At 36.9% G+C, this 16,723-nt stretch overlaps 1 protein-coding gene across 2 annotated transcripts in view; it reads left to right on the top strand.

The window, feature by feature from the left end:
- LOC115344590 (WD repeat containing planar cell polarity effector) overlaps nucleotides 1-16,723 on the top strand; it is a 160,377-nt gene that overhangs the window by 37,397 nt on the left and 106,257 nt on the right. Inside the window, exons 3-4 of one of the 2 annotated variants that reach the window (XM_041125277.1) lie at nucleotides 16,147-16,231; nucleotides 16,468-16,488. In XM_041125277.1, the coding sequence (XP_040981211.1) occupies nucleotides 16,171-16,231; nucleotides 16,468-16,488 (82 nt within the window). In that variant the 5' untranslated portion in view covers nucleotides 16,147-16,170. The remainder of the gene's footprint in view (nucleotides 1-16,146; nucleotides 16,232-16,467; nucleotides 16,489-16,723) is intronic. The other variant, XM_041125278.1, reaches the window with a different exon arrangement.

The following is a 16,723-nucleotide window of genomic DNA, read 5'->3' as shown; positions in this document are numbered from 1 at the left end:
ACTAAACTCAGCCTTTATGCAGTAAACATGCACTTTGGATAATCTTTTCAGTGAGAATAATGCAGATATTACACCCATTCTGCTATGTAGAATATGATCCATGGGGGAAAAAGATACATGTGCATAAGTCAATTATTTGAGAATAGAGTCCTTAATTTCTTCAGGCTCTATAAAAAGAATTTTGGCATCTGCACATATTTATTTTAGAGATATAGGGGTAAATCTTCAGCACAGAGCATGGGGAGTTAACCATGGAACATTCATTAACGTTAATGGGATTTCTATGGCTAATTCCCCACACACTGGCTGAAAATTTAGCCCAAAGAGATTTGAAAAGTGATGTTGAGAAGCAAGTTGGTCGGTTAGCCTCATTACTTTCATGTTATTAACTGCTCTCTATCTGCCACTGGCTTTGTATGAACACTGAGATATTATACTTAACAGTTAATAATAAAGGACTGTGTGCTAAATACAGATTCTAGGGTAGAGGTAAAATAATGCAGTTAGATGAGCAAATTTTGGGTCTTTTCAGAAAAAAACAACCCACCCTGCAAAGCCATAGAATAGAAGGGGAAAAAAAGATATTAAGGCATAGTTTTAGACAGCAGAAATGGTTTACATTTCCGGTATCTCTAGTACAACTTTAGCAACAAAAGAAAGTATAACTCTTTGGTTTTTTAACTTAGTATTCCACTATTGGGATCTAACTTCAGAGCTGGTCAACTCTGAGTAGGGGGTTGGACCCAATGACTTCCAAGTTCCTTGCAGCCTAAATTATTGTATGATTTGGGCTTAGTATAACATTTTTCTTAAAGCCTTTTTGGACTAGATTTCTTTTGTAAAAGTTAATTGAGATAAGATAGGAAAGTCAGTTTCTGTTTATCTTAAAATTCTGAAGAATTGTTGAAACCTGGGCAAATATAAAAAGCTATTTCATCTGCTGTTGAGAATATTGTTTTAAAAGGAAATACTGGCTCTAATTTTAAAAGTTTATCATATTTATGTTGCTCTTTTTTTTGTGTTAAGGATATGCAACAAAGAATATGTGTGAAATGTGAATATGTGTGTGTGTGCATATGAATTTTCACATTTCTGTTTCTCTTGTATCTTAGCAGTTTCCCTTCCTTTTTAGGGGAGCTATTAAATTGCTTTTCCAGTTGTTATTCAGAGCAGTCAGTAGCCAGCCATTAGAGGGTGCTTCTGCACCAAGGAGCTCTGTTTTCTTAAAACCCAATTTACTTAACTTCAAGTATTGGTAGATTTAATGAAGAATCATTTTATGTTTCCTAGAATTACCCAATTTCTTCTTTAATTTGCATTATTTTGTTGAGTACTGTTCTTGGAATTCAGAGGATTAAAATGTGGATAACTAAAGGTGACTCAGAGAGGGTGGAATGATTCAAAGCAGTAAAATTATTACATTTTGTAATTGTTAATGTAGAAACAAAAAAATGTACATAGACCCCATGCAAGTGAAAAATGGGCCCATCTCTTACCTAATTAATGACAGAGAAGCATCTGTACTTTATAGCACTTGCTTACAATATTACTGCTTCTTTTAGAAATAAATTTGTTCATTATAATTCCACTGCATATATTTGCAGCAAGAATACTAAAACAGATGCAGTTTGTAAATTTCTGCCGTTGCTAGTAAAGATTTAAAAATAAAACTCTCAGTAAAATAATGTTCTTTTTTCCTAGAATCATCATGATTCCTCATTCAGTAGCAAACTTAAAAATGGTATGTCTTTGTTGTAAGAATGTGCAGACAGCAGAGTAGGGAACTGGTTTTATAGCCATTTATCCCAGGAATACGATTTTGGAGTCTGCACTTCTAACCCAGGACATTGGTACAAGGTGAGTGAAGGAGAATGGAAATAGGAAGAAAATTCTGCTGTTACGGAATCAGTTCCTAAGACTGGTTGAATAAAAATCATTACATTTCAAAAGTGGCACATAGTACAAAGCAGTACATTTCAGTTAGATCCCAGTAATGTCTAGATCATCAGTACTCAGCAAAGAAATCTGCCACCTGCAAATCTTTGTCAAAGCCAGCCCGTGGAGATGGTGATTCTGAAAATAACTCCTCCTGGAGAAGTTGGTACACCTTTGCATGAATTTTCAGATTTGGGTTAAGGATTTCTGATATCCAACTGCTTTTGAAAGCTGCCAAAACTTCCAAAGACCTTCTCTAGTAAAATGTCGATTGACAGCTGGAGGAACTGGCACTGAGCTCAGGAAGGGTAGGGATAAAAATCTTCTTCAGGAGGTTCTTAAGAAGCCATATAGCCACCTAAGCCTTAAACAAAAAAAGATAGCAAAATGTCCCTTCAGGCACAAGTATCCATGTTTTTATTGCCCCTGTATATGTTGATGTGCTCGTAGTACCATATTTGTATCAAGGGCTGCTGGTACTGCTGTCTCCAATTTTACATATACATCACTTGGATATCTTTTCTGAGATTGTAAGGGCCCTTCTTCTCCAAAGGCAGTGTTTACGTTGCAAGAAGAACACATGGAATTAAAATCAGTGAATCTCCCTAACATCATGCTCCCCAACAACTTGGGAATTTAGTATTTGCATATATATTTAAGTAATATAAATTTCAACATCAGTGGGTGTGCTTTGTGAAGCTGACATGCATTGTTGTATAACTAATTTGATTCTAATTATTCCAAGAAATTATACGATACTTATTTATGTTTCTTTTAGCTGTTAAAAGGTATATATTTTTTTCTGTAGTACCTGGACTGTCTAGCTGAGACTCAAGTCAATTCTTTTCTAATTTGGGAGCAGAATCTAGGCAAAAATAAAATGTCTTTCTTAAGCATATCAAACAACAGAATAATTGGATATTGTGAACATCTTGTTCTTTCTATATACAATTTGGAGCTTCTGAATGAATACACAGAATGACTGGTAGCATGTGAGTTCTTTGAAGATATTAGGCATTGAAGGTTATGTCATGTGTCATTTTGAAGTTAATTGTTCATAGATTTTCAAAGAGATTTTTAGATTAGACCTATGACAACAATGTAACAAAGTACTAAGGAATTCTGTAATATGACAGTTTATACAATGCCCAGGAAACTTTAGCCCTAATCTGGTAAGTGTGTTTGGTACTACTCTTGTGTAAATCATAGTAGTACTGTAATTTGGAACAGAATATTAATGTACATACTGTGCTCCCTAGGAGCTTGGACCAATCGACCCAGTAGTAGTTCTTCCTCTGAGCTGAATGATAACAAGATCCAATTTTAAGTTACAAACTTTTTTAAAATTAGCTAGATGGATTTTTCTGCTGGTAGCATATTTGAGTAGCTGTTGTAAATCACTGGTTGAGTTCACAACTGGTATTTTAAAATTAGAACCAGACAGGTAACAATGGCTGGTTAAATGAAAACAGGGAATCTGCCTAATCTTATACTTTAGTAAGCTAATTACTCCTTCTGGTATTATACTTTATAATTTTAACAGATTTTGGAGGGTTGATTCCTTCATTAAATAAACATTTCTTATATTAGCAAGAGCTGCTTTGTATTGCTTTTTTTCAACAAGTACCATAAATGCATCAGTTAGTGATGGGACTAGAGCTAATAAGCATGGTCATGAAAAGAAAGGGTAGATGATCAAATATACTGGATATGCTAACTCATGACTAAAGATAGTAAGGATGCACATATCAATCTTGTCTCCTTCAGATCTGTCTAGTAGGAAAACAAACTCAATATACAGCTGCACAAGTAAGACAGTAAGCCTGAGCCAGATAGTACATCACCAGTATTATCTAAAAAAATAGGTGGTTATTTCTATGGCGAACCAATTCACATTTCTCTCCGTAATTCAACTACATGTTGGGAAGATGCTGCAGGCTAACTGGTTTTTTCTAAAGTATTGAGAGTTGAATAAAAGTCCATTTTACATTTAAAGAAAATTATAAAACATAAAATGTACAAATTCCACCAGTGCATTATTTTACAGAAATTAAGAAGGACTACTAGCCTCTGCCGACCAGAAATTAGAGCAATCGCATATAGAATCATAGAATAGAATCATAGAATCATTTAGGTTGGAAAAGACCTTCAAGATCATCAAGTCCAACCATCAACCATGCCCACTAAACCATGTCCTGAAGTACCCCGTCTACTCGCTTTTTGAATACCTCCAGGGATGGTGACTCAACCATTTCCCTGGGCAGCCTATTCCAATGCCTGACAACCCTCTCAGTAAAGAAATTTTTCCTAATATCTAACCTAAATCTCCCTTGCCTCAACTTGAGGCCATTTCCTCTCATCGTATCTCCAGCTACCTGACAGAAGAGACCAGCACCCGCCTCACTACAACACCCTTTCAGGTAGTAGTAGTAGAGAGCGGTAAGGTCTCCCCTCAGCCTCCTCTTCTCCAGACTAAACAACCCCAGTTCCCTCAGCTGCTCCTTGTAAGACTTGTGCTCCAGGCCCCTCCCCAACTTGGTTGCCCTTCTCTGGACACTCTCCAGCACCTCCATGTCTTGTAGTGAGGGGCCCAAAACTGAACACAGTACTCAAGGTGCGGCCTCACCAGTCCCAAGTACAGGGGGACAATCACCTCCCTGCTCCTGCTGGCCACACTATTTCTGATACAAGCCAGGATGCCGTTGGCCTCCTTGGCCACCTTGGGCACACTGCTGGCTCATATTCAGCCGGCTACCAACCAGCACCCCCAGGTCTTTTTCTGCCGGGCAGCTTTCCAGCCACTCTTCTCCAAGCCTGTAGCACTGCATGGGGTTGCTGTGACCGAAGTGCAGGACCCGGCACTTGGCCTTGTTGAACCTCATACAATTGGCCTTGGCCCATCAATCCAGCCTGTCCAGATCTCTCTGTAGAGCCTTCCTACCCTCAAGCAGATCGACCCTGCCTCCCAACTTGGTGTCATCTGCAAACTTGCTGAAGGTGCACTCAATCCCCTCATCCAAATCATTGATAAAGATATTAAACAGAACAGGGCCCAACACCGAGCGCTGGGGAACACCACTTGTGACCTGCCGCCAACTGGATTTCACCCCATTCACCACAACCCTCTGGGCTCGTCCATCCAGCCAGTTTTTCACCCAGTGAAGAGTGCACTTATCCAGGCCACAAGATGCCAGTTTCTCAAGGAGTATGCCATGAGAGACAGTGTCAAAGGCCTTGCTGAAGTCAAGGAAGATAACATCCACAGCCTTTCTCTCATCCACCAGGCGGGTCACCTGCTCATATATTCTTTTAAGAGATGAAACTGGGGTTGGTGAATGAAATTACCTCTACATCAGTGTCAATATCTAGCGTATCAAATAAAGATACTGTAATTTTCTGCTTTTTGAGGCAGATGAAGCTGATAATAAAGTGGCATCTAACAGTTTTCATCCAGTGGTGATGGTAGTATTAGCAAGAGGAAAGTCTTCCTTAAGAAGTGTTGGATGATACCCATTATCTATGTGATCTCTTGCAGATACTGAAACTCAATTTATCTTTACTATGGATACTCAAATTTATAGGGATGGTGCTGGCAGTTACTAAATCTATTGTCTTTCTGTTGTAGGACAGGTTTGAGACCAAATCTGTTTTAAATACTGGTCAAAGGCAACTGCAGGTATCTTATTGACAGCTTGTCTTATGCTGCTCACATAATAGGTAGAATGAAGCTGGACTGAGCTTTTGTCCCTTGAAATGCTTGTATTAGTACTGTAGTCAGTTTGGGTCCCCTGCATAGTCAATGGAAAGAGATTCAGCCCATCAAATTTTTCTTTTATGGTTATGTTCTTGGACAGCACTTAATCACTGTGGTAGCTGAACACTGTCATGTGGCCGTCCATTTTACAGACAGCAGTCTGGCAACCTGGACAAAAGGCAGGGTTACCTTGGATTCTTCATCAGCGGATTCAGAAAGACCACATCCCGTTCAGCCACATTCAGATTGGTATCACTGCCAGAGACATGAATGCTTAAAAAGAGAAGTTGCGTGTCATGAGTACACTAATGAATTAACTGAGCATCTCAAGTTAATTCTGTTTGGCAGGAAAAGTTTCTTTTGGTTTTGATAACTGTTGCTTAAATCATAATTTTTTGTTGTAAAAAATACTCAGTTTTGGCTTGATCTTTCTTCTCTCTTTCTCTCTGCCTCTCCCCAACCCCCTGCCCTAACTTGCTGTTTGTCTCATGCTGTGGACTGGACCTATTTTGTTTGCATTTTTTAATAAGGTAGATTTTTGAAACTAGCTGTATTATAGACCAAGTATTTTACTCTCATGGATCTCCTAAGAATAGTAGAGTAGTTTGTAGTTCAGTATTAAAATCTGTGTACATTTTGTTTTATATATGACCCCACCGCTCAACAGTTTCAAATGTGATTATGAAAATGTTTAAAGAAATGCATTTTTTTCTTCAAAGTTATTTTCCCTAATGCATATCTACGTAATTAGAACATAACATAAACTATACTGTAGCATTACAATCAGGAATTAATTATTGTACCATGAAATTTTCATTTTTTGTCTTTCCTAACTGCAAAGGTGAGTATGGCTTAAAATTGAAAAAATATTAGTCCTTTTCATAGAAACCTGTTTGAAGATCATAAAGAAGTACAAAAGAAGAAAAGCTTTTTGTTTGTGTTTGCAATCAAATCTTTCTTAAAAGGAATTCTGACACACAGGCATTGTAGGTTTTTTTAATATTACATTGAAGAAAGCAAGATACAAGTCTCACTGGATTAACTGGAATTCAAGTATAGCAGAAAAAAAACGTATTTAAAAATAAATGCTCGCAAACAAGAAGCTCAATGAGCCTTGCAAATGGCTATTCAAAGGTGATTTTCAAGTATTAGTGAAGCTTAATTTATTGCTTGCCTAATTTATTGCCTGCATCAAAACAAAACAGAAGAAAATAGGTCAACGTAAAGAGGCTACTGAAAATTATTTAAATGGCAAAACATTCTGGAAAAGAATACAAAAAAACATATTTAAAGATGTTGTAGATCTAAAAGTAATCAATCTGTTTGTTCTAGTAAATTTATTCAGCACGTACAATGTACTCAGAAATATATTTGTTTTTAAAGACCGCTTGCAAATTTGCAAGATTTGTAAATCAAATCAACATGTTTGCCAACATGCTTTTGAAAATTCTTTAATCAAGTACTCAGTTAACATGCATAGTATAAAATATTAAAGGCAAGAGCTGTACAGTTCAGTGAGACATTTGTTGGTACAGCACGTAAACAAAAGGAAAACTAAATAGATGTTCATGCTATATTTTCAGTGCTGCACTTCAAAAAATCAACTGACATGACATTCTTAGAGATCTGGTTAGTACTTTGATAGCTAAATCTGAAATACTGCATAAAAATATAGAAGAGTCTTATTTGTTTAGGTGCAAGTATAGTTAAAATTCAGATTGAACTATGGTTAACTCATTGTTTTGGACTTAACTATTGTTCTGACTGCTGTTTATTTAATAGTAGCAGCCCATGCTGCAAGGCCAGTTGATGAACTAAAACGCCTATGCATAGAAGCGTAAGTGGAAAGAAACAATTCAGATCTGTTGCTGTCAATAGTACAGCTGTAAATTCACACATTTACATAATTAATTTCCAATGTGAACTGGTGTTCTCAGTTTAAAGACCTGCTGATATAAACCTCCTTCCTTGCAAACAGGAGTTGTAACAATGGTAGGGCAATGGAGCAAGGACTTTTCCTGTGCTTGAATAATTTGCAGGTCCTTTCACCTTTTGATGCTTGTTTCTGCTTAGCTTAAAAAAGAGACATTTTGTTATCTTCTCTTTTGTCTGACGGTAAGAAATCACTGTTATGAAATTTTATGACCTACTGACCTTTAGTACTGAAAAATTGGTTTATTTACAACAACAATCACTATCTAAAAGAATAGCATAAAACAGTTTGACATTTAGTACTTCTGTAATTACCTTATGTCATGTGTCAGCACTGGATATCTGTAGTTTGGATCACTTATCTACTCTCTGGTTTATATAAAGGCCTTCAGGTTCTTTATCAAAATGTGTATATGAACTTTTCACTCTGTGAAGTAAAAACACGGGTCAATTATATCTATTTTCTGCAACCTTCTTAACTTTTCACACCCACTCTGCCAGAGTGTTGTTATAGATTGTGTTACTTGCCTGCAGTATCAACTGGAGAATGATTCCTAGCTTCATTAATGTTGTCAGAGGTGTGGCTGCTACATAAACTAAGTATCTTCTTGACAAATGGCATTAGCTCCCTCAAATTCATTCTGCTTCACTATTGTTAACCTTATTATCTGTTCAGTTAATCAACAGCTGTCTTTCAAAAGAGTGTACCAATAATAGGTATTGGAAATATGTTTCTGAAGGTAGTGGAGATGGTAGTGTGGTTTGGGCAGTAGGCAAGAATTTAGTTTCTGATCCTGTCATCTACTTGGGTGACAACGCAGCAAAAATTGTGCCTCACCTCAGTTTTAACACAGGAACACGCAATTAGGTGGCAACAAGTTACCCCCAATGGATTTCCTGTAGTGTTTCTGCACGTGTCCTTGAACTTCAGCACCCTCTATCTAGTAGATAGAGTTTTAGTTTGGAACTCAGAGTATGAACTGGACAGCTGTGTCTCAGCCAGCAATTCACATCCTGAACAATGGCCTGCATGGCTTTTTGCCCACATACAACTAATCTGTTTTAAAATAATATATCAAATGCTGGTGCTTAATAATATAAATTAAATCTGGTGGCAGTTTTTTATGGTTACTGTTTAATGATATGATCCTACTATGAGCTTTGCCATGGTGGTAAGGAGACCATCACTGCAGAACCAGTTGCAAGATCAGGGCCTCAACATTTTGAATGCAGTTAAAATAGTTGAGTATAAATATATTAAGCCCAAGATAATTGTGCAAGAAGTCATCTTAATTGATATCAACTGGAGATAAAATGTTTGTTCTGTTTTACAGCATTTACAGAATTTCGGTGTTCTTAGTATGTGTCAAATAGTCTTAGTGTTCTTAAGGATCTATATGTATATTTTACAGTTAAATATGTAAATATCTTAAACTATGAAAACTCGGTAAATATAACTGTCATTGCAAAAAAAGGATTATTTTCAAACTCACAAAACAATAAAACAAACCTCACTAATTCAATGGAGCATGATACAACTTCACAGCATATGGGAATAAATTTACAATGTATAATTTTCATGCCAGAATTCTTGAGTTATCAGATAATGTATTTCCTTTCAGTGATTATTCTGCAAGCCATATTTAGGCCTTTCTTACAATAGAAGCTTCACTGTGTATTTCAATACAGAGTGCTCTTGTGTGTTGTTCACCCATCTACAAAATAGTTTTCCTATTTAGATTGGGGAAGTTAGAATAAGGAAAAGAATGTGCTTCATTCATGTGTTTGGCAAAAATATTCTGAGTCATCGAAGTCTGAAGAGAAAGAAAGTAGCATTGAAGAGAAAGAAAGTAGCAACAGTAAATATTTGTCTAGAATAAATATAGCAACAGTAAATATTTGCCTAGAACTTGAGGTTTATGATAATTGAACAACTTGTTACTTGTGTTAGCTGAAAATATTCTTAAAACCAATATTATAATATGAATTATTATGCACTGAGTAGATTTATAAGAGCATGCCTGTATTTCTACTTAAAATCAGAGGTTGGTCTTAATGGACAGGGGACCTGATTTTCATTTATACTACAAAATCTACACGTCTTTTCTCAGTGGAAAAGGGACTTAAAAGAGAAGTGAATAAAGCCCGCTGTGCTATTAAAGAGAGCAAAGACCTTAGGCAAGGAGTTTCAGTCCCAGGAGTAGTAGCTGTGAGGAGGGGCTGGCCTAGGCTCAGAAAAAGTAGCTGCAGGTGAGGAGGGGTCTCAGTTCACCAAGCATCTAAGAAAAAGAGAAAAAAAAAGAAAAAGAAGATGAGCCCAAGCCTGCTTATGAAGGGAGAGGTGACATACTGCAATGATGATCTGGAAGCAGAGGTATCGGGGAGCAGAGGGGGGTTGGTGGGATACCAATGGGTCAGCTGCAAGAGGTCTAGTCATGGGTGCCAACAAAGCAGAAAGAATGGGCACTACCAAAGCCAGCTTGCATTTGCCATTACAGAAGAATTAGTAACCCATTTGATGCAAATTTTATCAGCTCAGTCTTTTGCTTTTTGTAGCCACAGCATTTTTGATCTGATCTTGAATGACAGAACAGTGTTCACTGTTGTGGTTAACCACAGTCTTACTGTAAATGGGACTCCAACCCTGACTGCCATTTTTTGTGCACTGCAGAGCTTCTATTTACAATACATGCATCTCAGACTTTGCCAATGCAAAGTGAAAGATGAAGACTAGAACCTCTACTTATCAGAAAATTAAGTTAAATTTCCACAATTAAATGAATGAAACATTTAAGAATGAAGTGAGAATAGCTTATTTTCTGCATAGGTGGTAGAATTGCTAACCTGTGCAATGCAAAGAAAGGATTGCACAGTGGGAGGGTAAATCAGAATGCTATCTTTGCACTCATTTAACTTCTAACCAAATCAAAACTATGCCATTCTGTGTTATTTCTACAATGTCTTAAATCGAAACATTTGTGAAATTTAAAAGTATTGTGGCTAAAAATTCAGAGCTGATCTTACCAATGGACCCATTGAGCCAAGGCCTTAAAACCTGATCGGACTTCTATAGTCACTAGATTTCTACACAGGAGCAAGAAGCTATTCACACATACCTATTTGCGTGATTTGCTCTAAACATTTGGGCCAGTGTCACAGATGAGAAGTAGCCTGCTTACTCACTTGTATCCATTAGTGAGAAACAAGTACGTTCGGCGATGTCTATATGGCAATTCATTCACCAAGCAGCAGAACTAAAGAATTTCCAATGATCTTCCTCTGCCCAGCTGACGTGTGCTTTGTGCTTGCCTCTTACATGGTAGTGGTATAGCCAATATATACAATATACGCTCTTCACAATCCCCACATCTGTGTCCTTTCCCCCATACACTGCAGTCTCAGACGCCCCGCACTTTTCCCTACAACCTGCCACCCTTTCTTTCCCCTCTCCTGTCCAGTTCCTCCCCATGTCTGCAGCACTCATGGCCACCATGCCACCACTGTCTTCCATAGGCTATACCCTCTTTGTTAGGTCTTCCAGCCTAGCAAGAAACAACATGTTCCAACTGGGCTAGATCTACAGATTTCACCAAGAAATGTGATTAGGGCCTGAGCTATCTCTACATGTCCCTCAGTTCTAGTACTAAGACAATCTTTCCTTGTGTCCACCTGCAGATTTGCACAGCATTTGCAGGAATTACTTGTTTTTGAGAATTTCTTTTCTGAGAAAACAAATCGGAAGATTAGATTTAGCTTGATCAATGGATTAAAAATGTAAAAAGGTTAGACTGACACACAGACATAAGCATCATTTTCTTAAGAAACCAAATTAAAACTATTAATATACATACAGAAATTTAGCAGTATCCTTTAATTGCTGTGCTGCTGACTTTTGGTGGAATAAATTGTACAAGTGAAGGAAGAATCTGGATTGTTTCTGCTTAATGCCAGAATACAAAATGAAATTTTACAAATTCTCATGATTTTACTGACTTTATTTCTGTATGTGTTTATTATGTATCAAACAGGCTATACATACAACTGTAAAAAGTAGAAGCCTATCTTGTAAGATTGGGAGAATATTTTGCAATTATTATCTATGGGAGCATGACTGAGAAATTTTTACTGGTCTATTTTTAAATGAATAATTACAATAAATTTTAAGTTGATGTAGCTAAAAATGTAAAAGATAGTATCTTTAAAATTTTATTTTACATGCTTTACACAAAGAAATTTTATCAACTTAAAGCATACAGCAAGTAGCTACTGATCTAATGCACATAGTTCGATCTAAACTTTATCTTACAGAGTCAAATATTACATTTGTGAAGCATATCTGTGCTGCAGGGAGTTTCTCTCCTTGGTGAAGGAGAAATTGGTCATGAAGAGGAAGAAAAAACAGCCAATGATTTCTGCTTCAAATATTATATCACAGAAACATACAATAAGTTGTAGGATGACTTGATGTCTTACCTTGTTTGTTGAACATTTGATGTCTGAGTTACAAATCAGACATTGGGAATGACCTGTAGTGATGCCAGAGATAGGTTGTTAACATTGGACGGGTGGAGGAAGGGAGACAGAACTAAGGTCGAGGGTGATCTGTTCTGGAATCTATAGCTAGTAGAGCTATTGTGTAATTAATCCAAAGTCAAACAAAAAATTACATATTTTTCTGAATTAGAGTCCATTGTGGCTATTATGTTTTTCTTTTTTTAAAAAAAAATTAGACCTGTAGATCATGAAAGCAGTCTGGAGTAGGAGAAGACAGAAGGGTGGCCTGTGCTGATTCTTATAGAATAGTTCCCGGTATAGTATTTTTTGCCAAGAAAGTCTGATACCATGTGAGTAGTGAAAATGGATTCTGCAGCATTTTCTTTTATTTGGGCATTTTGTCCTACAATGTCTGCCCAAACCCACATCTGAAGCACCTCATCTAGTACGTGTATACATGTTATTGCAGTAGCTTTGTAACTTTGCTGTGGCATAGAGGTACCTGCTTTCAGACTAGCTTTGTATTTTACGTTGTTTCTGCTCCTAGGAGTGTCCCCCAAACTACAGCGATATTTTGGAGGGCATCCCCCTTGTTTATTGCTCTTTCGCTAGGAATGCTGGATTTCTGGGAGCGCGCTGGCCGACCTTCAATGGAATAGGCAGATGGTTGTCAAATGCTGTCCTGTAGCCTGGCAGTTAAAGGATTTACTCTTAGAGGGGCGCTTGGGATAGTGTTGTGACACCAAGCCATGCCTCTGGCATGTAAACTACAAAGTTCAGATGCTCTGTTGTAGTCAGCATTTCCTATTCTCTAGCTCTACATTGCTCCTAACACATTTTCAGAGGTCCGTGTTCTTGGGATGCACGGACCTCAGGAGCTGGGCATTGCCTTTCACAAGCACCCCACTCTCCCAGGTAACTGTATGGAAAGAGAAGAAATACAATATCAGTGCCCTGAATCACTCATGCAGTGCATAGTTCCTAATTATTTGGCATGACAGCGGCTATATTGAAGGTGTTGGAGTGGACCCTAGAAATCAGTTTCAGCATTTGTTGATGTTACGAAGTGGCCAGATAGTTATTTTCTCTATTAGTAGTTAAGCAAAGATTTACTAAACTGAGAATTTTTTTTAAACAAAGCACTTCTAACATAGATACTGGAGCCGGCTAACCATTGCAGAACATCTTCATTTGTCAGTAAGCCTTTACAACCATCAAAATATCCCTGCCTATTGTTTGTGGAGATATTGTGAAAGCAGACAATCAGTGTTGCATGAGCCAGAAGAAGAACCAGCTATTAAATTGAATGCCAGTTTTACCTTAACAGTAGAGGTATTTTATCCCATTTTTGCCAAATCCTAATCAATTTTAAAGAGGGAGGGATGGAGTCCTTAAAGCTCAATGGGAGGAATTTTTATATTTTTTCATACCTACCTCTTTGCAATAGCAGGGCCTAGCTCATGTAGTTAAAGGAACATTGTAAATACTGAGAGGTACTTTTCAAATACAGAGAGATCCCTTTTTTGTCATCATCTTCATCATCCTCATCACCATTGTGCTGGAATATAATCATGTGGTAAATGGTGAGATGTAGCTGCATAACTCTTAAAGTTGGTTTGTATTCCTTCAAAAGGAACAAGAAAGAATAATTCCTCTGAACAAAATATTCAGACTTTACAATGCCATATTTAGTTACAGAAGCAAATATTCTCTCTCTCTTTTTTTTTTTCTCCTGTAGACTATTAACTAATCAGAAGGTATTTCAGATTAGAGTATTGTTAGACTGGACCAGTATTTTTGGGGCAGATGTCCTTTCTCACTGACACAACAGTAACCAGCATTCAAATAATTAGCTGGTTTGTGAGTGTTCAGAGTCCAAAGAAAGGGAGAAGCAAAAAGCTAAACTCAAGATTAGAATAATTGACAAAATCTCTATTCTCTTTTTAGGTACGTGGAGAATTTTGCTTCACCTAGGTCATTCAGTGCAGAACTGAACTGCAGTTCTTTAGAAGTCTGGGTTTTTAATATTTTCTTACAAACTTTCTCTCATTTTTGAGGGCAGATTTTTTAAAAGAATGTCTCTTGGACACTGAGTATTTAGTGCTCATTTGAAAGCTTGCTTCTGTTTTTTGGAGAGTTCCCTCTGTGTCTCTGACACTCAACGAAAAAATAAGGACTTGAAAGTCTTCTCTGATCTGTCAGTTTGGAAGGCACACAGCAGCATTAAAACATGATCGGATAGCTTTATATTCAATAGGAGGACACAACTAAAAAGGCCCATGGAGCCTACATACAGGAGCTTTGCTGTAATTTGGGGAACTTATGTTAGATTATTTGTCATGCCAAAGTCTCCTAGTCTTACATTGTCTTCTGGGCAGATGTGCCTTCTCTCCAGCTGAACAGATCATCTGCCAATCAAAGGTTTGTGGGTTTTTTTTTAGTCAAACCATGATAGGATTTTGAGAAGTTCACTCAATTCAATGACTTCCTATTAGTGAGAGATTCTAATCTAGGATCTATGGGCCTTGGGGAATGCAAGTTTTGTTTCACTTGCTAAAGTAAGAAAGTAAAAAAAGAGAAAACAAATAAAATTATAATGTACAATCTCCTTTTAGTGTAGTCCACATGGAAAATGAGGGGCTGCCCTCATCCATATTTATACAAAAAATGGTTCCCATGTTCAACAGACCACCATGCTACTAATCTCCTTGCATTTTTTTCCAAACCTCATTCTCGCCCAAGATGAAAGTATATTTCATTTACTAGATGTGAGTTGTGAGCTTTTACTTTTTGCTTTTTTTTGTTAGAACTATGGGATTTAGTAAGTCAGCAAGACTTTTTGTACATTTGGGGATCAGTGTAAAGAAAATGCTATTTCCACTTGGTGCTATTTCAGTGGATTAGGCAGTGCATCAAAACATACATATTAGCTTGAATGATAATACCTCAAGGTCTCATACCTCTGCTAGGACTATGATAGCTTCCTTGATGCTACCTGAGATTCTTGCACATATTTTTCATCATAGCACTCTTGACGTAAATGCCTGGTACTCTGTGTGATAGGAATTCTGCAATCATCTTGTAATTGATTCATTATCTAGGTGGCACTAATGGAAAGGAAATGAAGAGTCCACTTCAAAAAAAGAAAAAAAGTTCAAGTACAGTACCATACCAACAGTGGTTCTTAAGGGTGCTGTGTTTGTGTAAACTCCCCTTCCGAGTCCAGCTTTCAGTGGATTCTTGGGTTTAGTGAAATAAGTGAAAGTAATTGATCTGATGGCCCACTTATAACTACACCACTGCAGGAAATAACCTAGGGAAGTCTGTTGGTTACTGTGTCTCAGAAGATTCCCAATGCTCCTTTGAAACCCAACACATCCTCTAGTGGGAATATTCAGATGGATTGTTCAAAAACCCACAGAAAACAGCTTATAACTGTAGTCGAGGTACATAATATTTCAATTGATATATTTTATATGCTTCACATCTGTTGTTTTGTCCAGTTTAATTGATTTAGTGTAAGTGCTCATTTTTATTTAGAAAGACATCTTTTTTTTATATTTAGCACTATAACTAATGTCTGCAAATATCATGTGTTCAAACCTATTTCTTCCCAATGTACAGTGTTTAAAAAATTTGGCCTAAAAGTCAAATTCTCCTAAGCCAGATCTTTAAGTAGTGGCTTCACTTTTGTATGTGTCAAGGTAATAACCTTATAGTAAAAATAGATTATAACGTGTATATGAGAAGCATCAAGCACAAAGTTATTTACTTTAGTGAGAGCAACTGTAAATTTAAACAAATGTTGATCTGTCTCTGTATATGATGTATCTATAGACATATATACATTTCTTGTCCTATTCTTTTCCATTCGTTATTCATTTTATTGTGCTCGAAAACTACAACTTACATATAACAAAATATCATCAGTGCTAGGTTCTTCTAGCACTTAGTTTCCAAAATACTTGCAGTTTCACTGGTGATAGAGGGTAATTAATTTGCTCATGCAATGTCTTTCCTTCTTTTGATAGTGCTAAGGCTCCATCTGCCACCAGATGTCTTTCTGCCTGACTGAGATGTTTCTGTGGTCTTTGAGGACTAACTTACATATTAAAGGTGAGCTGTTACATATTACTAAAACAAAACAGCAAAGCTTGTTGATGAATATTAAACTGATACAAAATTCTGAATACCCAAATGAAGTGCTTTTATACTTAGGAGAAAGAAAACTAGGCAGCAATACAATGTTTGAACTTGGTCAGCTTCTTTGCTTATCTCGTCATAGAACTGGAGCATCCTTTCAAGTAAAAAATGTTAAGATTATATTTAATTGGATGCATTTTCCTTTTCAGGAAGCTGTGGCCTACTTGACTGTAAGCTTCAGTTTAATGCCTAGTTTGGGTGAATGAAGATCTATAGTCTAGTGATATGCAGAGGCATTGTGATTTGTACTTGGCATGAAAATAAAAAATTACTGCATGTTCTGGGTATTTTGCATGATTACTTGAAATTTTATACTTACAAGGATATATTTATCTTATTAATTGATTGTTCCAGGAGACACATAACTAATTACTAGCCATGTAGAAATTACCTTCATTCATCTTG

Source organism: Aquila chrysaetos, chromosome 8, assembly GCF_900496995.4.
Source record: "Aquila chrysaetos chrysaetos chromosome 8, bAquChr1.4, whole genome shotgun sequence".
NCBI classification, from domain to species: Eukaryota; Metazoa; Chordata; class Aves; order Accipitriformes; family Accipitridae; genus Aquila; species Aquila chrysaetos.
This window is presented reverse-complemented; position numbering and strand designations above follow the sequence as displayed.